General features: G+C 42.3%; 1 protein-coding gene across 7 annotated transcripts in view; it reads right to left on the bottom strand.

Annotated features, from left to right (window-relative positions):
• Nucleotides 1-26,965, bottom strand: part of DOCK10 (dedicator of cytokinesis 10) — a 1,735,912-nt gene that overhangs the window by 473,224 nt on the left and 1,235,723 nt on the right. For all 7 annotated transcript variants that reach the window (XM_078665953.1, XM_078665951.1, XM_078665949.1 and 4 more), the window contains exons 25-27: nucleotides 19,118-19,187; nucleotides 9,155-9,268; nucleotides 4,994-5,065 (exon numbers count right to left, since the gene is read on the bottom strand). In XM_078665953.1, coding sequence (XP_078522079.1) covers nucleotides 4,994-5,065; nucleotides 9,155-9,268; nucleotides 19,118-19,187 — 256 coding nt within the window. The remainder of the gene's footprint in view (nucleotides 1-4,993; nucleotides 5,066-9,154; nucleotides 9,269-19,117; nucleotides 19,188-26,965) is intronic.

Below are 26,965 nucleotides of genomic sequence, written 5' to 3'. Positions count from 1 at the left end.
ATTTTCTCCATTCCTATGGATTTTAATATGGTTTTAATTAGTGTGATCGTATAAAACTTAGATGAACACAAGTAAGATCAGCAATGTTGTTTTCTTTTTCTTGCAGGGTGATGACAACAATTGGGAAAAACATGAAGATTTATGCCCACTGGGGCAACACAAGCTAGGATCTATCGTTCCTATTTACTGCATCATGCCCACTTGGGCATTATTTTTCTTTTTTTTTTTTTCTTTCTGACTATAATTTTCCGTATATAATTTTTATATGGGAACATATAACAGTACATGTTATTCATTTAAATGAACTCATTAATTTAGAAATGATGCATCAACATGTGGATCCAACATGTGGAAATACTGTGTCATTTACTATATAAATTGCAAGAATGTAACTACCACCAGGTACATATTAGCAACATTGTGTCACTGTGAGTACTTTGTTTATGTTGTTTGGTCACATGCACGCAAAAAATGTTTGTATCACTTTAAATGGAATGGCTCTGTAACAGACCTGGACCCGTGAACAAGAAGTCGCCAGACTTCGAAACGCGTTGGGTTATTTCCTTGTGCCTAATAAACCCTTCTGCATAATATTGGGGCTTCGACTCTGGTTTCTTTCCATGTGAATTTCCAGGAGGTGATTGAATATATATATATATATATATATATATATATATATATATATATATATATATATATATATATATATATATATATATATATAATAAATAAATATATACAATTTGAAGTGGGAGTGGTGGTCACACATTCGATTCTGTTCATTCACATGTTTAGATAATAAAATAAAAAAGTTATCTAGTCAACACAAGCGTTCATTTAAGTCATAAGAGGTGTCCCAGCGATGCGGTTCCCTGTCCTCTGTGTCAAGCAATGAAAGCTGTAGGGTGAGGCTAGATGGATATAAAAAGCAAGGTTTTCATTTTTTTCAGAAATGAGATTTGTGACTTCTCCTGTCCAAGTAGAAGAGGTAGTGAGTTCCACAATCTTGCTCTAAGGAAGCTAAACAAGCATATTCCTATTCAAGTTCTGATTCTAGAGATGAGTGCTAGCAAGGTGTTTGCCGACCTCAGAGATCTTTTAGGGGAGTAGGCAGAGATCACAGGGTGGAGGTACCTAGGACCCTTGCCATTAAGAATTCTATGGCAGTAGCAGAGGGCCTTGAAAGAGACTCGTTCAGGAGGTGAGGGTGCCCGACTGGGCAATTTCAGCAGTAACCATGCTGCCATGTTCTGCACCTGGTAAAGTTGCATAATAGGTGCCTGCAAGACTCCCATACATAACACATTGCAGTAGTCCAGTCTAGATGTAATAAGAGACTGGACCAGTGCTTAATTTGAGCAGGTGCTTTCAGGTGCTAAGCACCGGCACTTCTTTCACAGGCCCGTATCTACGATTTCTGGTCCTGCAGGTGGTGGTTTTAATATTAATTGCCCAATTTAAAATAAAAAGGACCACAAACCTTGCATGGTGACGGGCTGGTATGTTTTCATAGGGAGGCATACATCTGTTCAGGCAGGCATGATTGTGTATCATCACTTCAGTGATGATGTCGTCACGCCTGTCATGAATCCAAGAAGTCATCACTAACGAATGGCTTGCATTCTATTCCCCATTTAAACCACACAGCTGCAGTCATAGTCTATGCACAGCAACAAGGGCTATTCAACATGGCCGCAAATTAAACACATCCAAGAATCAAGGTTCATCGATATCAGTATTGGGAGATTAAGGATTGTCAGTATAGTTTAGCTCATAGATGTATGCAAGGAACAGAAAACAAGAGGATCTATTCGGAAAGGCATTTTAGAGTGTGTAAGTAGTATTTCTGTTGTACTGTGTTATGTACACTTAGATGCCTTTGAGAATTGGCCCCCAAACTTCTAAAAATGGGAATAAAATGGAACTAAAAACCATGGATGGTAGCACAGGAACACCCATGTACCACCCATGGAACGCTTCCTTGATGCAGAGTAACACAAAGCATGGCATAGCAAGATTACTTTTTCTTACAAACCAACACAAATACCAATTTGCGTTGGTTTGTAAATCGCAAAAAGGACTTTGAGTCAGGTCTGCGTTAAAAAAGTAATGCCAACCTCAAGCAAAACCTTTGTGACACTGGGCCATGGTGTCCTAATCTGAAGGCATTAACATGGAAGCAATACATTTCACAGGCCCGTATCTACGATTTCTGGTCCTGCAGGTGGTGGTTTTAATATTAATTGCCCAATTTAAAATAAAAAGGACCACAAACCTTGCATGGTGACGGGCTGGTATGTTTTCATAGGGAGGCATACATCTGTTCAGGCAGGCATGATTGTGTATCATCACTTCAGTGATGATGTCGTCACGCCTGTCATGAATCCAAGAAGTCATCACTAACGAATGGCTTGCATTCAATTCCCCGAGTCTACTGCTCCCTGCCACTGCCTGGGCCTAAGCCTCCCATTGGATAATTGTAGTGGGGGCCTGCAGCCGTGCATTGCTACTATCCTTAACATGCTTGATGTGGCTGTGGCCCACCGCACATTTTGTGCTCTATGGAGTCACCTGCAGTTTCCGTGCGCTGCCTCCAAGCATGCTAATTGCTGAGTGTGCTTGAGCCCAGTAGGTTCAACAGCCATACTCACGTCTCACAGGCATTGCAGCATTACGGTTGGGGACAGTGCTTTTGCTGCAGCAGGCAGGGTCATAGCAAGCTGAGCAGTGGATGCCTATACAGTCGTCATAACTGGACCAAACTAATTACAGGCAGCACTCGCAGTGACGTGACCACCTGTGCTCAAGCAGCCTCCTGACCTACAACAAACCCATTCAGACCGCACTGATTAATAGGTTCAAAAAAAGCATTTTCATTTGGTGTACACTGGAGGTAGAAGTGGGCTGTAGCCTCCTTGGCAGCATTTTCAGCACTGGCACTTCATTTTTTACAAATTAAGCACTAGAATGGACCACAGTTTTTCTGACGTCTTCTGGCAGGAATGCTAGTATATTTTTCAGGGATTTCAAGGTCCTAAAACACTGTCCTGCTAGACGTCATAGTGGCATCGTAGTACAAAAACAGTGAAATCTGACATTACATAAAAAGTTGCAGTAAAATAGTAAATCACAGTACAACAGGAGCCTAGCATAGTACAAGCCAATTTAGGACTGGGCAAAGCACCGCATACAGTGGTTAATATGCACAGCACCAAATAAAGATTTACATCCCCACACTTGAATATCATTTAAACCACACAGCTGCAGTCATAGTCTATGCACAGCAACAAGGGCTATTCAACATGGCCGCAAATTAAACACATCCAAGAATCAAGGTTCATCGATATCAGTATTGGGAGATTAAGGATTGTCAGTATAGTTTAGCTCATAGATGTATGCAAGGAACAGAAAACAAGAGGATCTATTCGGAAAGGCATTTTAGAGTGTGTAAGTAGTATTTCTGTTGTACTGTGTTATGTACACTTAGATGCCTTTGAGAATTGGCCCCCAAACTTCTAAAAATGGGAATGAAATGGAACTAAAAACCATGGATGGTAGCACATGAACACCCATGTACCACCCATGGAACGCTTCCTTGATGCAGAGTAACACAAAGCATGGCATAGCAAGATTACTTTTTCTTACAAACCAACACAAATACCAATTTGCGTTGGTTTGTAAATCGCAAAAAGGACTTTGAGTCAGGTCTGCATTGAAAAAGTAATGCCAACCTCAAGCAAAACCTTTGTGACACTGGGCCATGGTGTCCTAATCTGAAGGCATTAAGATGGAAGCAATACATCGTGTTGTGTAATGTATATTAGTCTCTAAACATACACATTTTTTTCTATGGACATTTCATGCTTTTGACTCTTTCTGAATGCTTACATATTTAGGGCCTTCTGCTTTGGACATAGACTACTCACACGTGTATGATATGAATAGTAGACATCGTGGCCTTACAGTGAGAAACATGTACCTTGACAACAATTCCATAATGGAGGGAATGGAAAGTTATGTGTGGTGTGCAAATAGCCACATGGAAAGTGCCTTTCTTCTATCCTATGCCAGTGATAGGAATTCTACTAGCTCTATATATGCACCAGTGCAATGTGGACAACAAGAACTATATAACCACTACCTCCCTTGGGACCTCAAGAGATACCCTGGACAGGGTTCTACATAGTTTGTTATACTTCTAATATTCAGGGTGTTAGGCCTGCAGTGAAAGTACTTGGAACAAAAAGAATATAGGTCTTCAGTGCCAAGAAAAAGATGTTGGTTGGCGCTTAGGTGCTATGTCTTAGCCTAGTCAAATCTCCTTGCGACATACACACACAGAATCAGCTGTGCAAATTGTACGGATTACGGTGCTTGTTTTGTACTCTGCTATGACATTTTTAGAGCATGTATTCATGTGTGTGTGTGTGTTTGCGGGGGGTGTAGAGTGTGCACAGGCATGCATGTGTGCACACACATCAGGGCTTTAAACGTTATCCCTGATGTTACTTCACTAAAACCACATGTAGGGTAAGTAATTTTTTGTGCTGCTGTGCTCACACTAACACCTGGAATTGCACCACATTTAACAGCAAAGCTCTAGATTTTTACACTAACTTTACTGGCTTTCATGTCTTTTTCTGGCTATAAGATCGTGTAGGACAATTTGGTGGCAAACACAAGGAAATGTATACAATAATGAGCTATTGGGATTTCCTGTTCCCCCCTTGTCTCTGCAATGAACTGAAGACTCCATTATTTTGGCTAAATCAATAGTTTCTCCTTTTTGCATTCCCATATTTTGCAGTATTGCCAGCTAGAAGCATCCCCATTATTTGATTGGTGCTGTTGAAGCAATGGTTGCTTTAGAAAACACAAAAAGCAGAGTGTATTCTTCTCCACGTAAATACTGCTGAAATAAATGTAAAAGCAATCAATAAACACATTCAACTTTGGGGAATGGGTCACTGTTACAAATATCTGAGTGACTTACCTTTAGTTTATTATTTTCATTTAAATACTGTGCCATTGATTTCAAGATAATCCCAAAGAAGAACCAAGAATGCTGTAAAGAAAGAATGTATTTTGTTTTAGTATCGTTGGTGTAAGAAGACATCAACAGTGCTCAATTAAATTAATGGACCCCACAAGGCAGGATTATAATTAATGATTGTTAAGTAAATACATTCTCTATCTGGAGGTTTAATGCAACTACAATATCAGTGGTGGTGAAAGTGACATCACTCCTCCTTTGAAATCACACATGTTCCTCCCCTTGCCACTCCACAACTTCCTTTTGGTATTGAGCGGGCTTTGGCAATGGATAAATGTATAAACAATGGAAAGTGAACATAGACCTTCGATCCCTTTTTAGGTCGAGCCTAGACAGCGCTTGTGCGGTCTCTTAGAGACATGTTGTATTCTATTATGTGGGATACAACCCTCTCCCTGGTTTTCATTGTTCAGTGTCAGTGTCCTTAAAAAATCCTTGCTTGTAAATGGTTAATCTAGTCTCCTTGTCCCACCTTTTAGTCAAGTGTTAGCTCCCAAGGAGCAATTCCCCATGACTTGAATTCTTCCACTAGTCTCATTTTTGGATAATTGTTTTAATTTACAATAAGCACTTCCCACAAGTGTGCGTGTTTCATTTCCCTTGCTCCTCCACCCCAAACTGCTTATTTATGTTGATCTGCAAATGTTGCCAGCTAGTTCGTTAGCAGCATTCCTTATTGCTGCTTTTGAAAACCCCAGTTTTATCTCCATTCCCCCATCTGCGCCGTCGCTGCTTCATCTCGCTCACACACCCTCATGTCTGTTTGTTTCTCTACTCCCCCGCCCCACGCCCCCCAACCAGTCCATGTCGGCCATTCAAACAAATGGCAGTGTGTACGAGCTTCATAGCTACTTTGCAAAAAGTTATACAGAACGTAAACAAGGAAACAGTGGGTGTGCGGAAGTGGAAACGCATACAAATTCTGTTTATTAAAATATGGTGCTCTCAAGTTGTAGATCCCTGAAATTCCTCAAGAACACGAGAAACCCCTTTGTGGCAGAGGCATGTTTGTATGATAAACTCACCCTTCTTCCGTGACTGGCTGTATGTGTATCCCTTATGACCTAAAGTTCTACTTGAAACAAAGAGACATCAAACAGAAGATGAGCTGTGAGCGACGAGCAAGGCTTTTTGTTTGCAGAAACGCAGCCTTGTTTGGTAATAATATGAATGAGCGACTGGAAGAAGGCCCTTTCTTACATCTCCAAGTTGAACACGTTTGTCCTTCATTCCCTGACAGCATCCGTCGAGCACTAGAGTATGTCAGAACACTTGCAAACCAGCATTGTTACAATATACCATCATACCAAGACTCCACCCTCCAAAGTTGATTTACCCCTCACTTGGGCAAGCAAGCTCCTGCCCACTATTCTGTGCACAGTACAGTATGGTGCTGGCAATTCAGAGTGGGATTCTTACACCTAACATGGCCGTCTCATATGGGAGACATACGTTCTAGAGAGAGAACACATTTTGTGATGCAGTGCACATGCACTGCCCCTCCTTGTTGTCCCTTTAAACACATGGAATGGTAGGAGCACAGGCATTGTCAGAGAGGCTCTGCTGCAGAGAGCTCATTGTTCGCTGGAAAGGGGAGGGCTGTGCGAGGCAGGGGTCCAGTATGGGCGCAGTGCAGCTCACTTGCCCTGCTGTTGGTGACAGATGTCCAGGCGGACAAACCAGGGTCTGGGAACTGCAGACAATGAGTCTGTGTGCTACCCAAGACTACACCGAGCCTGTGAGCTGCTCCTGATCACAGGAGTGCGTTGTGCTAGTGTGCTTCAGTGTATAGGTGGAGTTTCAAAATTAAACTTGGCTGAATAGATCTGCTGCTGCTGTTATTGCTTCTTGGCCAAGCGTGCCACTACCCTTCCTCGCTGGAGGACTTTGGTTCTGGGCATCATCCTCTATGCTCCCTCTGAGTGCTTTTACTTGCATTGCAAGAGCAAATGTTTTTTTATATATTTCACACAAGTGATCTGGCAAGACAAATACTGTAGCGATGTAAATTGTGCATAAATATTATAGAATAAAAATGTTACTAGATGTGACTTTGCCTCGGAGTGCTTCATATCATGCATCCTTTGCAATAAAGATAGACCTGATGTTATTCTGTTCACTGGAAATCCTAGTCAACCAGTTGCAAATTGGAAAAACAGGCTTTTATGAAATCTATATTCCCAGGTGGTAAAACATAAGAAATGTAAAAACAGTTGCAACAAATAGGTATCCTTAGAAACCAATTTAAATGTGCAGCTAAACGTTTGTAAATAGCAGTTCATTGGTTATACTCACGCTCCAAAAAATGGGTCCAGTAGAAATCATTTGTAATTGTTGCCCTGGTCCCAAATGTAATGCACCCCCTCTTTACACCCACTCTTCTTCCTGCTTTGCATTCCCATGCAACTAATGCTGCCTTAGAGTGGCCACCTTCCGCTATCATTTTGCAGGACACTTGCTTGCAGGGAGACTGATCGTGTGCTTTGGGATAATGCACAAGTAACAATCAGAAGAGGTTTGTTGTGTTGCGGTGTGTCTATGAATTACAGAGTTAGTTTTGGGGTTTTATTTACTTAACAGCTTTGCTAAATCAGGCCCTTTTAAAAGAGATAACTGTTACTATTGGTGTTTTAGGGCCCTTAAACAACAGTGGTAACAGTATCCACCACTCATACTGAAGATTTACCCTGGTATGGCCGCACAAGAAAGTGCTCACAATATACTTCAGCCCTTTACCATTATAGGAAAATGTAGGGAAAGACTAAAAACATCCACAATGCAGGAAATGAGAGCTATGAATAAAACATTTTGATGAATCCATAACAAGGGTTGCATTTCACTAGAGTGGGTATATTCCACCATGAGTTCTAATCCAGTGGCTATGTTTTAGCCAGAGGACTCGGAGATCTTACATCTAATCCTCAATTTGCCACTTTACTTAAGTATGCTAGTAAAAAGGCTGTATTAAAAAGCACAGAATACAGTGACTTTACCCTGTGTAGTTACTTGACCTTGCTGTTGGAATCTCTGCGTTTCCTAAACTGTGGGTTGCGAGCTGATTTTGGGGGATTGCAAAAGTCTTAGCAAAAAATAAATATGCTTTTAAATTCAGAGTACATTTTGTTACATTTGCTGCACTTCAAAGATAGTTCAAATGTCAAGCTGTGTCTTCTGACAAGATGCTTCTTATTTTTTAGGTTGCAGCCTTACCAGACAGCACAGCAGTCTGGTTTCCTAAAGACATCTTGGGGCCTTTCAGAAAGTTGGCCTAGGAATTTAAAAGAAATCTTTGTCAAGGTTGGGCTTTGTTGGTAAAGAAAGCTCCTTACTCCTAAGGTTTGTTCAGCTCTTAAATATTGTTTTTCTTAAATGGTTTCTTGTACTCGAATGATAGAATGCTAACTGTTTCCACACGTGGTAATGTTTTGTTACGTTAGGTTATGTGCTTTTGTTGTGTAGTGCTTATCCATTTGTATGGTCCTGTATTGCTTTCATATTTTTGCATAGGGCATATTCTGGGTGTACCAAGGACATACAGCAGAGTTGAGTCTGCCCATTGCTTACCAATGGTTGGTTTTCCTGTCACGCGTATTTGCCGGCTTCTTATTCGTAGAATCCTAACTTTGCTATTCCTAAATGCCATTTGTGAATACCGAAAATCGTGAAGGTAGGATTTTTTTCACTTTAGGAGTAGTAAAGTTAGGATTCCTAACTTTACTACTCCTAAATGCCTTTTGTGAATACCAAAATGCATAAAGTTAGGATTTTTCTCAGCAATGTTAGAAATCCTAGCTTTACTACTACTAAAAGCCTTTTGTGAACACTGAAAGTCGTAAAGTTAGGATTTTGTCTCAGATTACTTTTGTGAATCGGGCCCTATGAATTTAGTAGATTGCCTCTGGGAAGCACATCAAATAACCTCTCAAGTGAATTATTTCACCATTACTATTAGGGTTTATTTTACTGAATTGATTCCCTTCCAGTAGAATGTGAGCTGCACACAGAGATATTGCTGAACAATATAACTGATGGTGTCTGGCCTTTCTGTGCCTTAATCTAAGTCAGGTTCATTCGTAAACAAAAGGAAAAGCTGCAATTCACCTTCAAAATGTTTCTGACTGTCACTTCCTCATTGGATTTCAATAGTCCGGCCATGCCCTTGGTAAGCTCTTCGTGGACGGTTCTCTCTTTGTACGATGATGTCTGGAACACATACTAAGAGAAGAAAGGAAAAAAGGGGAAAAAATAAAAAATAATTCTAATTAATCTATTGCAATCTTTTTTTTGTTGGCCGATATTATTTAATTCGAGATCAGTAAATGTGTATCCCTAGCTTTCTTAATGTAAATGTAAACACTTTCATACTGGAACACATTTTATTACTGGACAGAAAAAACAATAAAATAACTAAACCAAGAACACGTTAAGTACCATATAAATAGCTTGCATTGGATTTAAAGTCCAGTATTTGGTTTTAGAGCAATTTATGCAAATTCTAGCCTACAGATCCATGTGCTGTCGTGCATAGATATTTTACAGAGTCAGGGGTTTCAAACCATTAGTCCACTGGAAAGAGTTTGGCTGGTTGCATATAAATGTTGTGTCTTTTGATGAAGTTTCATGGAACTTTCTAAAATGTACATGTATGTAAATGTCCGCTTACGAAGTTTTGTGAAGATTGGACAAAGAGGGTACATGTTACACGGACATTCCCAAAATCCATTTGCCACTTAAATTCCCATAATCAGGATTTTGTCAAAGATAGGGACATAAAGATTTGATGGACTCAAGCCAATCTTGACATGATAATGTCAATCATTACCAGTGACATACTCTTTTGATTTAGTGGAAATATATTCTTCACTTTTTGTAGCCATTGTGTGGTTGAGTGGAATAATGTGGTCAAACCCCAACATCCGACAGAATACCCAAGAGGAGTGGAAATTGGTCTTAATCTAAAAAAGTATACTTTCCTTGGTTAGGCTACCTTAACCATCACCAAAAACTTGTGAACCATAGTTTGCAGTTAACAGACCTCAATAATAAAGTTAGTTATACTTGCTAAAGGACAGGAACTGAGATGCCCTGTGAACATTAACTACAGAGCATGACCTATAGCTATGACTCGTGACAATATCCTATGTGCAATACACACAGAGCATGACCATTAACCTTGCTCTTCAAACTGCATGCTGGTGAGTACACTATGCATGGATGTACTAAATGCCATGCTCTGTGCCAAGTTCACTCAGGTCTATTTCTGACATGGTAAGGTGACATGTACGTTTAACTTAGTAACCATAAGGTCTGGTAACAGACCAAGTCCTGTGGGTACTTTGGTGTCGTTCCTATACCTATTCAAAATGGTTTTTCTGATATGTTGCTACAATGATCTTATAATCATTAATATAGCTTATGTAGCAGGCTATACCAGCCATTAAAGGCCAACTTCAGTGTTGACAAGGGTGCATGCCTTTAATGGCTGGCAGAGCCCGCTACGGAGGTCTCTAAGGCTATTAGAACATTCCGCCCCTAGAGGACAGAGTGTTCTAATTTGTAAAACAAAGGCCTCACGGAGCCCGAGGGGGTGGAAATCCCCTCAGGCTCGATAAAGCTTTTGTTAAATATTGGAATGTTGGGGACCCAGGCTTCTACCAGCAATTAGAAGCCTGGAGTACTCCATTGTTTTCAATTGAGTTCTCAACAGTCCAATGTTCTACTACTAGTTGGAATTGGTTTTTCCTGATATTTACTCATATGGGCATATTATACTCGCCAAACAAAATAAAGGAGGCCCCCTTCTGTTGTGGGTCTGGGACCAGGGGAAATCTTAGGAGAAAGCACAAGAAAGTCCCTACAGGAGCCACAAGGTGGTCTCAAATGCACAAAGATGCCCTATTTTTTACAACAATACCAATCTCACAATAATCAAGAACCTCCAAATGTAAAAAAACGTAAGAGTATAATATAGATATTACAACAACTTCTATATGGCTAATAATCACGCATTAACATTGTGAAGAATGCATCTTATGAAGAATAATAAGCAGAGAGAGAAGTTTTTTAGAATTTGTACAAACATGTATTTATTTAATAGTGTTACTGTGTAATAATAATCACAAAGACTGACAAAATACATACATTTATGAAAAGTACATATTGTCTTAAAAGAAAAATCATAAAAAAACCATATACAGCAATAGTTAAAATGTTCATAAGAACAGGGGTCTTCTTATGAACATTTTAACTATTGCTGTATATGGTTTTTTTTAATGTACTTTTCATAAATGTATGTATTTTGCCAGTCTGATGAGGAAAAATGTGTGTTGGTGCCCAAAAATGAGCAATCAAAAACACATGAGGGTCCCTGGGTTCAGATATTAGGGGAGGAGGCAAGGAAAAACACAGTAATCAAACACACAGGAAACCCCCCCTGAATCTAGATATATATTGGAGGCAAAAGCTCTAATCTATTAACATTGTAACAGTCCCACACAGAGAAATTTTATTTAGAAAACATATCTATTTATTGTTATTTTTGAATTTTTTCATTCATTGATTCAACAATCCTAATGACATAAATGTATATACAAAATCCATTTACATATCAAAATAATATGCGACACAAACCTCTCATACCCTCATTACAACCATGATCTGGACCGTGAGTTGGATACGGACGACATGAGTGACAAGTCTCACAAGGGAGTGGCCCATGTAATTTTATCTCACCATCCTAATGTCGTCAATGTCGCAGTCCAAAATTGAATTGTCCCTGAGGTTGGGGCGTGTGTTGTCATGTTGCATCTTCCCCCATATATCGCTCCAAGGTCACCAAGGCATGTTATATCTGTCCATTCGGTAGGCTGGATCGTCTGGTGGCCAGTGGACCCAGTGGTTAACAACTGTCAGTTGTGCCAGCCAGTAGTAGTATTGTAGGGCCGATAGCGCAATTCCACGTTCATACTAGCTCTTTGTTAGTTTGTGCAAGGCTATTCTCTGGGTTTATCCGTACCACAGGAGTTTTCTCACTGTCGCTTTTACGGCTTGAAAATATGTCGGGGGACCGGGTATGGCGCATTGGGCAGTATATATAAAAATCGGGATAGTGCCATCATCTTGTAAAGAGACGACTTTCCCAACAGTTTAAGGGGCTCAGAGTCATTGCAGAGGAAGGTCTAGGTTACGGCCATGGAACACAGCCGTGTCTCTGGTGGCATAAAGACCCAGGTATTGGAATCTCTCTGTCACCACTTTGGCTACGCAGGACCGTGGAATACGTGGGTTGTCTCCACTCCGAACAAATATTACTGAAGTGTCCCAATTAATAGTATAACTTGAGTATTTTTGTTATAGGGCCAAAATATGAAGTATCCTATGAAGTGAGGAATAGGGGTTCGCCATGTATAGAAGGATATCATCGGCATACATGGAGATTCGGTCCTCCCAAGTTTCCAACCATTTTAATCGCCTAATCAAGGGATTACCTCTGATCCAAACCACCAGGGATTCCAGGGCCAAAGCAAATATCAGTGGAGAAAGGGGGCAACCCTGACTCATGCCTCTCTGCAAGGAGAATACTGCTGATTTGTCTCCATTTACCAACACCTGCGCCAGAGGGTTTGGATAAAGAAGGCGAAACCAAGACGAGAATTTGGGACCAAAACCTTATTTCTCCAAAACCACAAATAGGAAGGGCCACCCCAGCATGTCAAAGGCCAGTTTGGCATCTAGCGAATCTATCAGAGCATCCTCCTGAATGGACCCCACCCTCCCAAGTACACCATGGAGGTGTCTCAGATTTAATGCAGTATTTCTTCCAGGCATAAAGCCTGATTGATCAGGATGTATTATGGAGCCCAAGACTGGGGTTACCTACCTGTCAATAATTTAGCTAAAATCTTTACTTTGGCACTCAGTAAAGAGATTGGTCTATATGACGAACAACGGTCTGGCGGATTCCCCACCTTGTGGATCACAACAATGCTTGCTAGCCTTTGGTGTTTTGGTAATATCCCTGCCTCTAGGCTTTCATTAAACATTTTTACCAAGTGGGGGGCAATCTTAGACACTGTTAGGTCATATAATTCGATTGGAAGACCACTGGAGCCCATTGCTTTTGCTGAGTTTAAGGATTAGATGGGCTGTGCCTCTTTGTTTTCAAGGAGGTCTGCCTCTAATAAGGCTCTATCCTCTGATGTCATAGCTGGCATATTCAGCATGATCAGTAATTTGCGAGCTGTAGCTGTCGCTACACTTTGTGATGGTGTATATAACTATATGTAGTACGATGCGAAGGCATCTGTGTGGCGATTTCAAATATCCACCTAGATTCCGCTACCTGTTTATCTAACCAAGCTAGTAACTTACCTGCTTTATCTCCCACTTCATAGAGGCGATGCAGAGTTGCTCTGTACCTCAGTCAAGCCGCATCTTCCACAATATCTTTGTATTCCTTCCTCTTAATACTGTGCCTTACTGCCTGGAGGTCTGTAGCTATCAAGTCGGACTCAAGGTGGTGGAGTTCCCTCTCCAGTTCCTCCAGTCGTGGCACCTTTCTTTCTTGTGGCCAGCAATTAAAGCAATACCTTGAACTGAAGCAATACCCTGACCCCTTATCACCACTTTAAAGGCCTCCCAGAGGATTCAGCTTGATTCCCCAGTACCTTAGTTTTCCTGAAAGTATTGATCTGTGGTCTTTTGCAAATCAGTTCGAATGTGCGGTATCATCAAGAACCAAGGATTAAGTGGCTGATTTAGCAAATTGAGCCCATCGTGCCAGGATACTCAAGAGTAATTGTGTGCGTTACAAATCCCATATAACATACCATCTTCTAACCATACACCACCCAGATAGGGGAGTGGACTGAAAAGCCCCTGGGGAGGAGACCTATGTCACTGAAAGACTGAAAGCTCTGTGTCAGCCCGAATATACAATCTATGCTCGATAGACTGCCGTGTGCCCTAGAGTGAAAAGTAAATTGACTAGCGTTTGGATTACGTACACGCCAAACATCTATAAGGCCCTGCGCTGCAAAAAACTTGCTAGTAGCTTGCCTGAAGAATCTCATCGCATGCAGGCCATCAGTCCTGCTCCCCATCATTTGCTGCGTTGCAGTCACCGCCAATAAGTTGTTCCCTTCGTGGCAGTTGAATGATAAGTGAAACCAAGTCTGCCAATGCCATTGCATGGAGTTTCGGAGTGATGTAAAGAGAGATGATATTAAATAACCGCCCTTCCCAATACCCACAAATTGCCATAAAGTGCCTGTGTGGGTCATGTGAAATTTGTTGGATAGTGAAAGGGAATGTATTTTGGAGTAGGAAACCCACTTACCTTGAGCCTCTAGTATATTCTGCGTGCACAACTAATGTGTATCCTCGTCTGTTTAGTGCCCTGTAGGATGTCCCCTGTAAGTGAATCTCCTGGAGAAGGATTGCGTCCGGCGAATGCCATTTCAAATAGTGTAGTACTACTCCTCTTTTAATCTTATCTCCCAGCCCATTAACATTCCAGGATAGGGTCTTGAAACTATGAGCACTCTGATGTGCTGTCATTGGGTACCTTTTGGGGTTTTTATGTGTCGCAGCTGGATGGAGCCGTAACATATGGCGAGAAAGGTCGACTCTTGTGCCTCGCAGGAGACCAGATTTGGCACATCCGTCTTCTGCCAGCTGCGCTAGCAATACATATCAGTATATGGTGTTTGGGTGCCCATGCTGTACCATGCCTTCTGCCAATTCTGCTAACCGTACAATCAATCACTCTCAGAACAGTAGAACATTGAAACGTCAGCCCTCTCCCAACCTCCCTCCCTACCTCCCCGCATTGTGGACTCAAAACTGCTCACCCCCCCAATTTTGCAAAGCACCTGTGTACCCACGGGATACATGACCCAAACTCGGGCGGCCGCCCTCCCCCTCAAGTCTATGGATCATCTGTGCTGCTTGAAGCAGATTGGTGAGACCCAGAGCAATTTCTAGACCTACGGGCTCAAATAGTTGGGCCATGGTGGCTCTGATTTTAGTTGCATCAGAGCTGGAGATTCTAGGTTGCTACAGTCTTGGAGAAGTGTATTCCCGCTGCGTTGACCTTCGGATTTCGGTGCAGTTCTTTACTTGCGGGGTCTTTGTTGTTTCTACGATGATCGGTCTCTGTCTTTTGGTTCCATACTCTGCGCCAGCCGTCCAGCAAGGCCCATGCATCATCAGGGGTCTCAAAAGACCAAGTCTTGCTCTCTGCCACCACTTGGAGCTTGGCTGGAAATATCATTGCATAGTTCATTTCCCTTTCCCTTAGGGCCTTTTTGACTTATACAAAAGAGCATCTCAACTTCTGCACATTAATTGTAAAATCCGGAAAGAAAGTTATTGCTGCATTTTCAAATTTAAGAGGTGGACACATGTGAGTGGTCTGTCATATAATGTCTCTGTCTCTATAGTTGAAAATTTGCGCCACTATTGGGTCGAGAGAGGAATCCAGGTCTTAGTTGGCCCCCTGGGACTCAGTGTGCTCGTTCTACTGAGAAGAAGTTAGAGAGATCACGCGGTTGTAGCTGTTTTGTTATGAGGTTTTCAACTAAGAGATCCGTTGCTGGGGCTTCCACCCACTCTGGCACCCCCAACATTCTGATGTTATTTCTCCGGGATCTCCCCTTGAAGTCTTCCACCCTTGCTTCCAGTGCAGCCGTAGTAGTTAGTAAACTTCTGACCTGCTTTGCCAGTGTATTGTTGGAGGTCTGCAGGGTGACTATAGAATCTTCAGCAGGTTTGACATGAGAGCTGAGGTTACAGAGATCTGCATGCATCAGGGTGACTTCTGATGTAACTGTGTCTATTTTCCCTTCCATCACAGTGCGTATCCCCTGGATTGCCATCATTATGTCCTGCAGTATTGGAGTAGCATCTGGGCCAGGGGTGGGCGTCAGTTGCTACTCATTTGGCACACCCTAGGAGTCTGATTTTTAGTGGGCAAATTTGTCTAATTATGTGTGGTGCTTTGCATGCACCCCTTTGCTCCCCGACATCTTTCCTATGGGAATGGTTGTCCTTCAATCCCCGAAAGTGGTCAGGACCCCGGCGGGCGAGATGAGCGGCAATGTTGTTTGGACACTGTATTCTGGGGCAGATCCTCGAGGTGTGTGATATATTTCTTAGGGCACCTCCTCTGAGCCCCACCAGAAAGGCACGGGACCCTCTGTTTCATTTGTGTCCTCATCACTCGAATGAGGCATCCCTCAAGACAGGGCAAGGCCCGGGAAGCGTGAGTGAGGGTGTGGGGGGAATCAAGGAATGAGTAGGGAGCCATGGGTCGTCCAGTCACTAGGCCGTAACTCACCAGGGCCTCGCCATCATGCCAGCAGTAGCCAGTCGTCCCGAGTTTCGGATTCCCCACCTTTGGTACCTTTAGGAAGCACTCGGTCGCCTGTCATCATTTCTTCCTCCTCGGCGGATGCCCTCTCCGATCGTCTTTGGTCGTTCTCAAGTCGGGCATGCTGATCCCTGCTCTGAGCCATGGCAGCAGTTCTGTCCGCCACCTTGCCCACAGCGGTCTCAAAGTCGCCTCTCACCAGTGCATTGTATTCAACTCCAGAGTGGGAGCAGCGCCATCAATCACTTTGCTCCCTCCCCTGCCACAGGGCGGTGTTCTGGTCCGTCAGTTGTGGCTCTTGGGCATCTCTCTGGGTCACTCTCAACCACTTTGCCGGGAAGCTGTTCAGACCTGTAGGCCCAACCTAATCATTGCTGCCTTTGATGCTTCTTTCTTTTCTCATGGCCCGCAACTCTTCTTCGGGCTGTCCGGGATTGTACTTAGCACTGCCCAGTTAGTAGCCCATTGTGGGATAGGATATGTGGATGGATTTTACAGGGGGCTTACTCGGCAAGCCACCGAAGCCCCTTCAAGATGTGGCCATCTCGGTCGACTGTTGGCGACACCCCCGTTTTGGTAGTACTCCTAAACAGAGTTCTGAGAAAACACCTGTTCTGAAACAGGATACTTCCTGACACTTGGCCAGATACAGGCGCAATAGGGTGACTTCACACTAATTATTTGATTCACCCCTTTCCCTACAGACTGATCCTTATCTCAGTGCAGATGAAACAGTTATTTCTTCCCACAGCAGAGCTATCCCTTACTTTTTGCAAAGCGATTCTGCACAGTTAGGTGAAGACTCACTAATCCTGACAGAAGAGCTATACCTCAATTGTCAGAGACCACAAAGGTACCCTTCACATGTGAGAGCCATCTCTCTTGTTACATATATAGAATTGTGACTTGTTTTGTTGATAATTTGAATAGAAACCAAATCGGGTGGTTTGATTTTCTCTCTCTCAGTCCTCAGGTCTGAGCTGTCACACTGTGTCCATCCATCCGTTCATCCCAGGGATCCAGTGGGATCACTAGGACAAACACAAGGGCTTCCAATAGACCGGGAGCAGTGTGCCTTGGAAGATAAACCTCTGAAAAAAGGACTCTGATGGGACAGGGAAAACAAAGAGCAATGGAGACACGAGTAGAGAAAACACTGGGACTCTCAAACTGAGTGATTTTGGCTATGACTACCAGCACACAAGCAGCACATGTTGAATCCGGGTACAACTGACATATTGCAACTGATGGGGGAAGGGAAGCAATAACCTAGGTCAGGAACAATTAATTCCAGATGAGAAACAGAAGAGCCACACACACTACAGTACTAAGACTCTGAAACACAACCACACGGAAAAGGGAATAAGATCTCCTGGAATTGCACAAGAACATTGCCATAGCTGACAAAAAGTTGGGTGAAGGACCCTAAGAAAGCAAAACCCTGCAGATCATCCACAAAGGATTATTTAAGGCAAAACCTTCACTCACAAGTGAGGTTGGATGATTACTAGATCGGGCCGTCCCTGCAAAGCATGACTGCAAAGTGAATTGGCATACTGCGCGTCAGTCACCTATGCATACTTGGGCAAAATAACTTTGAATGTCCCCTCCACAATTAGAGTAAATCTCATTGGAGTAAACGTACAACTGTATACACAATTCTCTCCACAAGAATGCAAAGCACCCAAAGGCCAAGTTTATAGATAACATAGCGTCATACCATTTTTTTTAACATAATCAAACATACCCCAGCCAAAACACATCATAACATAACATTCGTTATCCAAACATAACACTACATAACATATAGAAAAACATAAAACAATATAACGCAACATACCATAACATAATGTAACATAACATAACAAACATATCATAAATATCCATGTGATGTCTACGCGGGTCAATTGACGCTCATTGGAACTGTATCCTTTTGCCTGCATGTAATCTCTCTGGAGACATCTGTAGATTTTTTGTGAAAATGTAGCCTTTGGTGTCTATCTTTGTGAGGCTGTGATCAGCAAGCAGCAGGTTCTGATTCTGATGTCACTGTTGATATTATTGTTGAACTCAGGTGATATTGTCACCAGTGATATAATCAAGTATACATTTCTGTGTGAGGTCATGATCAGTGGACCATTGTACAGCGTCTTTGTTGTGTGACTGTTACTTGTGAATTGTCTTCCAATTCCTAATTTTATGCTTACATTATTATATATATTACCTTTTTAAAGAACCAAACATTATTTTAACAACATTTTCTCAAGTAGCCTGAAATATAAAATTATAAATATAACAAAGCATTCATTTATACAACACATATGTATTTCTGCAAATGTGAGAAAGACAAGAAATAAGATTTAATAACATTAAGACTGAATAAGAACTGCAATCGGGTGCTGGTTTGACCAGTCTACATTTAGCTGTTGCATATTCTTTGAATGGTAATGACTACTTGCTTAACAGTGACCATATTTCTAGAGATATAAACACATACAAAGTAGTCAATAACACTTTAAAATAGGTAAAATGGCATACCAATTCAGTTCTTAACACCGCCACACATGGTGAACAAGAATAAGACAGAATTATTAAGAACTGTACAGCTAAAATATTCATATTAAAAATTCATATTAAAAATGGAATTGCAAGCAGCTTCTTACAAATAGATACTTATGATGAGCAAGACATACCTTTACATAGGAGTAGACATAATGGTCTAATTGTTCTTCATGGCACTTGGAAATAATGTCAGTAAGGACCCTATGGACAGAGTTGGACAATTTCAATCAGTATGATGATGCAACCATGACATGCTTGGTAAAGTACACAATACAATAGCACTTTAATTTGAAATAAGCATAGTTCTTATTTTTTTCTGAGAGAATTGGCATTTGGCAAAAATGCAAAGCCATCTGCCTCTGCCTCTAGCATTTAAAATTACGGACAATGCATTTTAAGTTTTATGCATGAAAATTGTATGCAGAAATATCGTCTACCATAAATATTTTGTCCAAAATAGTATTTGCAAAAATATTGTCCCACTGTGCGTAGATTTTCTGGTAACACTCAAATAGGGTACAGCTTTGTAGATGATAATAAGGATACAATATTTATGTCAGCTAATGTTCTGACAACGGCATTCTGAATTCACACCCAAAGGCTCATTTAAAGTATTTGTTTATTTATTTTATTCGGGGTATTCTTATAGTTTAGAACCTGGCCCCAATGGGCAGCGGAATCCTGTGTATAGCAAGGAAGATATGTGGCCTACATGCACGATTATAAACTACACTCAGAAATGTCTACAGAGTATTAAATAATGTGAGGTTGTTTTTTTGTCGGTGTTTATAATGTTGCATACAAAACTGACCATGCTGTCGGTTACAATGATCATTGTGCGTGCGGTGAATGCATTGCAGAGCGTAATAGAAGCGAAAAGCCTACATAATAGGCCCATTTATGTCTAACAACGGGCATTCGTTGGTTTGTGCAGATTAACAAAATGCTTGCACGAATGTCACATTTTATTTTCAGAGGCTCAAGTTAACAGGCCAGATAAGATGTAGCTGCATTTAGCCCTACTTTCATAATATTGTGCTTTGCACCCTCTATGCGGCCAGTAAAGTCCAGGACCCTCTCTGGAAGGTCATTGGTTTGAGACTGAAGAGTTCCGAGTGTGTCATACTGTCGGCCAGTTTCCATTGGTCTTCTCTAACAAGGCCAAGACCAATTGGCATGACGTCAATCTTTGCCTCCAAGGTGTAACGAGATGTGTTGATGGCGGCGAGTTTAGCCTTCCCTCGTCCATGGATTTGGAGAGGTTTTCTTGAGCATGGTATGGCTTGCAGCATGCACAGATCCCACTTCCCCCACCAACGTTGCTTGAGGCAGTGGCATAACGAAACTTGAGCCCCCCCACAAAGTATATGGCCGGGGGGTCCCCTCCCCGGCCCACCCCCTACAACTTTTGCTGAGGGGCCCCCCTGGAGCTCTGCCCAGTAGCATAGCTAGGCCTTTTGCCGCCTGTGGCAGTCCCAGCCTTAGCCGCCCTGCGGCGGCCATAAGAGCAGGTTGATCAATTCCTGCAGGCGGTTGGGGAGGCCACCGGCCTGAAAACACGTGGCGCCCGGGGTGGACTACCCCCCCACACCCCACTTGCTACATACTGGCTCAACACCCCTCGCAACACGGGGACTGCAGAAGCTTATGCTACATTACTGGTTTGAGGTGTTTTTGTGTCTTTAGTGTGTACCATCGTGGCTTAGTGTGCAGCACTAAGCAGAAGATTTCTACAAATATTTCAAAGGTCGAGGTCTCATTAATCTTTCGGGCACTAAACTGAACAAAGAGGTTCAGAGTAATCCTCTGTGTGTCAACTACTGTGGTGCACAATCCTGAACAGCAGTGGAGTTGAATCATGAATAGCCATCTAGGAGAGGGCATAAGTCTTTTCCTAAGAGAGTGTGGTTAATCTACAAAAGAAGGTTATCAGTAATCAGAGTCAGAACAAGGGGAATCAAGACCAACCCGACAAGAGATGTTCAAAGTTGGGAATCCATGTATTGGATTGTAATGCCCTCACACACTAAGTTGGGTGTCATGCTTCATCATCTGGGCTTCTCCTTGTTGGGTCGGCGGTGAAATACCCAACGGGCTCCCTATTGTAGGGGCACTTTAGCAGAGATCTTTTTCCAATAGTCGTATGGTGAAGTGGGGGTGAGGGGCCAGAAATGTGTGGATGTGTAAGTTGAGAGTGAATCTAAAATAGGATTGGGAGTACCAGCGACAGAAAATTTTAATCAATAAGTCTCCTACCCTAAGTAAAAACAGACAATAAGGCGTTCAACTAAGCTTTATGTCTTAGATTTAAGCGTACTCATTAGTGAAAGGTCAACATGTTTCTCGCTCTATGTGTAATCTACAGCCGATTCGTCAGGACCAGAACAGTGAAGACTATCTACACCTTAGAATTGGTGATGTGGAATCATACTCACATCAACCAAGCAACTAGCTATTAATGTACCTGTCAGTACTGGAACCGCCCAATGTTGTACACTAATCAGGCATCAGCAGAACCCGGTAGGTTGTACACGAGGAGTTCCTCATGTAAAGAGTGCCAGTATCACGTTTTGTCACGACCTACCCACTCCTACCGGGTCATTAGAGTGTGGTTAATCCTAACGGCAGCTCAGCTGTAGCGAGCACAGAACTCCAGTGCATCTCCTTGACATCTTAAAGAGCCTGTTGCGCTGCTCTGTGCATAGGTAAATGCTGCAGAAGAAGATGGGAGAGCTTTGCATCTGTAAAGGTTAGCCTTTTATCACTGGCCTGCCTGCCTCTCTGCATTGGTGTTGCGTGTTCATCTCAGAGCAGGCATCAACAAATAGGCTAAGTAGAGGCTCAGGGACTATGATAAAATGTGCTTCCAAGATTACTACTGGTCCAAGGGTGTCCTGGCTGGCTGCAAGGGCTGCACAGCTGCATCAGCGCTTTTTCCCCACCACTGATGCTGCAGAGGCAGTTTACAGAGTCAGTTTGGAGTCCTGCCCCATTAGGCACACAAATGGGATTTGGACATGAAAACTCGGATCTAAGAAGATGTCAGCAAGACATAGTCAACTGCACCAGAGAGGGAAACAACTGAGGGTTCAATGGGATGTAATGAGGTAGGATTGTGAAGAAATATAACTATATAATGTTTAACATACTTGAACCGTGAGGTCATGTTAGAAGTCAAACAAGAAGTACTTAGCAGAACAATGTAAGAACGGCAGCAACATGGATCAGCATGGGAATTACACAATCAAATTAAGATTCTTTCAAATTATAAAGTGTTTTTAGTACAGATATGAAGGCAGAGTGTTCTTAACCAATTGTGAGGAAGAGATGCCACAGGAAAGCATCTCCCCGTTTAAGCTCCAATGGAGCTGCTTCTGGGATGCAAGGAAAATAGGATCAGGACAACCAAAAGTGCAATGTACAAATATTTGGTCAATCTGTTTCAAATAATTATAGAATGTACTTTGGAGGAGGAGATAACAGAAAGAAAAATATCATTATCCCAACCAACTGACAATAGCCAGAGCTCACAGGATACTCAGCCTAACACCGCAACATGGTGATCCCACAAACACTGACTGAGTACATTCGAAATCTTTTGATAAAGGAAAAAAAAATTAGCAAGATTAGGTCTAAGAAGGAAATCCAAACCAATGCAGGTTGCTCATAGTCTGTATTTCCAAACTACTCCTTACATACTGTTAAAAGATTTAGAGAAATTAGAACTTCTCAGTATGACTTAAAAGAAATGAGCATCAGATTAACAATCGTGACACTGATATGTCCCAAGATGGCATGGCAGGAGGAACTTCAGAAGTTCCAGAAGCCGGAAGAAGTTCGCAAATTAAATACAAAAATGCTAAATGAAAAATTAAATGGTAAATATATTTTTCCCAGATATATGTTTTGATATCATGAACAACCACCAGAAGCTGCAGCCCTATCTGCATGGATGTAAAGTAGCATGCTCAGGAAAAACACAAGGGGAAGCACACAAGACCCATTCTGGCATCAGCACCGGATGGGCCCTATCAAGCAAAATTCCAGGGTAAAGGTGGGAAGTGGGGTTGAAGGTTAGTGAAAAGAGTTGGCTAGGCGAGAATAAATAGAGCAAATGCAATGTTTTGGTTCCAAAGCTATGTGTGTTTATTGTTTTCAAACACGCAGAATTCCGTGGTTAAATCATTAACAAACTTATCATTTCATGTAAGGGTCTCAAGACATATGCCAAACAACATAAAATTAAGGAGGAGATTAGGCACTATAAATCTGATACTGTTTGTCTTCGTGAAATCAGAGTTGCCCACAATGGCCACAATATATATATATCTAAGCCTAGAAGCCAAATCATTCCATTACACCCATGAGAAAGCTTCATTAAAGGGAACAAGTATCTCACTATTCTACTAATCTCTAAAGGTTATGCTTTATATTCCTAAGGCCTGCAATCGCTGGGTTATCATTACTATTGACCCGGCACATACACATCAGCTCTCAATAATGGTCGAAATAAGGAAACATGATTACCGTTTTTACAGAGACGAGAAAACTTGGTAGCAACTACAGGAGGCTTTATTGTTGTAGCGGCCTGCAATTGTATTAGTTCACCACCACTAGACACTTCAAATGTCAACAGCCTCAACCATATGTCCCTGAGGAGGAATCCAAGAAATCAATGATGGAGACACTAGATATTGTCAATACCTGGAGACGGAAGTATCCCCAGGACAAAGTATATTTCTATTTTCAACACTACACAAACAATACTATGGAATTGCCTTCTTCCATGTTATGTGGAGCCGACAATAGAGCGGATTCGAGCTCATTCACTTGACATTCCATTGGTGACCCTCACGAGGATCGAGTTCTCGTAACTCTCCTCGTCGGGTCTTCCAATGTTTTTAACCGGAAGGGCAGGCCGACGCACACGAGCAGATCGGCAGAGAGTATCTGTGGAATAGTCACTAAGCGGCACGTTTATCAATTCAGGTAAACCTCTTTCCTCAAAATTATTATATAAGCCTTGACGTACGCATGGCCAATTATTTATGATGATATTCCCGCATTATTTCCTTTTGCAGGCATCGTCCTGTAAACAATATCCAAGTTTGTCAATTCGGTAAAACGTTACAACGACGTGGATGTATCTAGCGCACTTAGGCGCTACTCCAACTCTATCAGGTACATTTTATTTTACCCTGCCAGATTAGTTTGTGGGACAAGACCCATAGGTTTATATAAATACCTATAACGTACCCCCTCAAATTATGTTCTTCACAGGCATTGTCCTGTTTTTAATGAATACTTCATCATCTATGAGGACCACGCCCTTAACTCTCTGACCATTACAGTGGTAAGTCTTTCACTTGCCTATTTCGTACTTTTACAATAAATGTCACTGTGGAACTGAACGAACCTGTTTCTACGTCAATTTTCATTCATTTTTTCAATTTCTCTATATATGACAACAGTACCCGGCTGGGCTACCTGTAAGTCATTCTTAATTTTTACCACGCATTGGTGAAAACAAGTCATTATTCAGGTAAATTGGTCCCCTGTCCATATATATAATATAATATATATGTAAAGAATGTCACACACTATACTTACCCCTATTTCGTCCTTCTTAATCGTAGATGTCCCCCAATGTCCTGTCCTGAGGAGACCCACATTCCTGAGGGTCGAAACGCCGTCGACGCCATAAGGAATTGAACCAATATTTAGTGCCTAGGATTATGTATAGACACTAATATAATTAATATTATTATCTTTGGTCATTTTCCTTTCAAATTGTTATCCTATGAGAAACCACTTTGCTCATATATGTATATGTTGTTTGTATATTTATGTTTTGGTTTCACATGTACACTTGGGACACTGTGCACCTCTTTGTGTTTACATTAGTGTGTGACAAGCTGAGTATTTCTTGCATAATTCTGCAATCAATGTTTTGTAGTATATAAACAGTATTGAGAATTCTCTCAAATTGTTGGTGATTTCTTTTTGACATCCCTTCTAGTCCTTCTGTGTTTCTATAAATTGCTATTAAGCTAAATTGATTGACATAGTATATAGTACCACACCACAGGAGCCGTTGTTTCTTGTTATAAATTAATGCCCTGGTTCCTATGTGAGTAGGGTTCTCCTTGTTCTTTCTTGAGAATTTACTGGAAAGGGGAGCAGAGAGATGGACAGTAGTTCTTCAGTTCTGCTGGGTTGAAGGGTCGTTTTTTTCAGGAGGGGCCTCACTTAAGCGTGTTTCCAGTCCTCAGAGAAGGAAGGCGACGTGATGGAGCCGTTCAGGATTTTCCTGAGTTCGTCGCCAATCATCTTGCCTCCAAGGTTGAAGACATGGTGGGGACAGGGTCCATGGGTGTTCCCGTCGCACGGAGTTCATGATGGAGATTGTTGCTTGAGTGGTGAGATGTTCCCAGGGGGTGAGCAGGTGTTCAAGGTGTGTGTTTGCAGGTATTGCTCATGCTTTACAGGAGGTCGGTTGTGTTGGCATCGCTTGGGTCATCAAGGTGGATGTTTAAGTCCTGTAGGAAGATGTAATGCTTGGGGTTGATTGCGATCGGGGGGGATGTGGTCAGGGATGGTGTTGCAGAAGCTGGGGCTGGGCCTGGTGGTCAGTAGGCGAGGGTGCTTCTGATGGTGCTTTTTCCGTCTGCTTGGAGTTGAAAGTTAAGATGTTCTATTATGAGCGTTGGGTCTTCTGGGAGGGTTGTACAGTGGAGAGTGTCCTTGCAGATGATGGTAATTCCACATCCATGTTTATTGGTTTGGTGTGTTATCTTGTAGCCTTCGGGGGACTCAGTGACTCCTCTATGTTTTGTTGAGCATGGTAACTGACTCCATTGTTAGATAGTTTTTTTCTTAACCTCTTCTATACTCATGACGAGCTCAGCTCGTCATGAGGCACAGTGCAGCCGCACACATGACGAGCAGAGCTCGTCACGGCCGTTGGAACGTTGCACGTGGGGATAATTACCCCGCTGTGCTGAACGTTCGAAAAACGGGTGTGGTTGTGACGAGCTCTGCTCGTCATGAGTGCAGCTGCACTGTGCCTCATGACGAGCTGAGCTCATCACAAACACAGCGGCGCCGCACGTGGCCCCCCTCCCCCGCACAGCGGGGTAAAACACCCTGCAGCAAAGGGGTTAAAGGGTTAGTATAAGTAAGGAGTAGTGTGTATCAGAACACTGAGCATATAGTAGGAAGAATATAAAAAAGTACAGAATTCTGCTGCAGCCACTGGTTCTCAGGGGCGAGTGTGGGTGTATGTGAATCCATTGCACTACATGCACCGAACAGATAATTACAGGGTGAGTAACATATGCCGTTTGTAGCATGTGCAGCTGTTGATATACTGCTTTGCATAGACTGAAAAGCAGTCCTCCTGTGAGCCATGGTTAACAAGTGGATGAGGCAGAGGTTTGAAACAAAGTCATTAGGAAAACTGGACCAACTCTGGCTTGTTCCCTTGATAACACATCCACACAATAATGTTTTGTAAACAAACATGTGTTGAGTAGACCAAGTGGAAGCTTTAAAAATGTATACTATAGGAATCTTTCCTAGGAAAGCCATAGTAGGCCCCTGCGAGCAGGTGGAATGTCGTTGGGTGGGAGGGCAGGGCTCTTTTAATCATAATGTTACAGGTCTGAATGCACCTGTAGATCCACCTAGCAATTCTAGCCTTTGAAATGGCATGTCCTTTATGCGGTTTAGAGAAGGCTACAAACAACTTGTGTCTTACACAAGTAGTTTGTTTTATCAATGTAATACATATTAGAACTTTAAAATGTTGGGAGCTACATTGAAAACAATGGAGTACTCCAGGTTTCTAATGGCTGGTAGAAGCCTGGAACTCCAACATTGTTTGTTCACAGCTGTTGCTGGGAACAAAAGACCTCATGGAGCTAAAGGGCATTTCAATCCCCTCAGGCTCCATGAGGCCTTTGTTTTGCAAAGTAGAA

This window comes from Lissotriton helveticus, chromosome 11, assembly GCF_964261635.1.
Source record: "Lissotriton helveticus chromosome 11, aLisHel1.1, whole genome shotgun sequence".
Lineage (NCBI taxonomy): Eukaryota > Metazoa > Chordata > Amphibia > Caudata > Salamandridae > Lissotriton > Lissotriton helveticus.
Note: the sequence above shows the minus strand (reverse complement) of the source record. Positions and strands in the feature narration are given on the sequence as shown.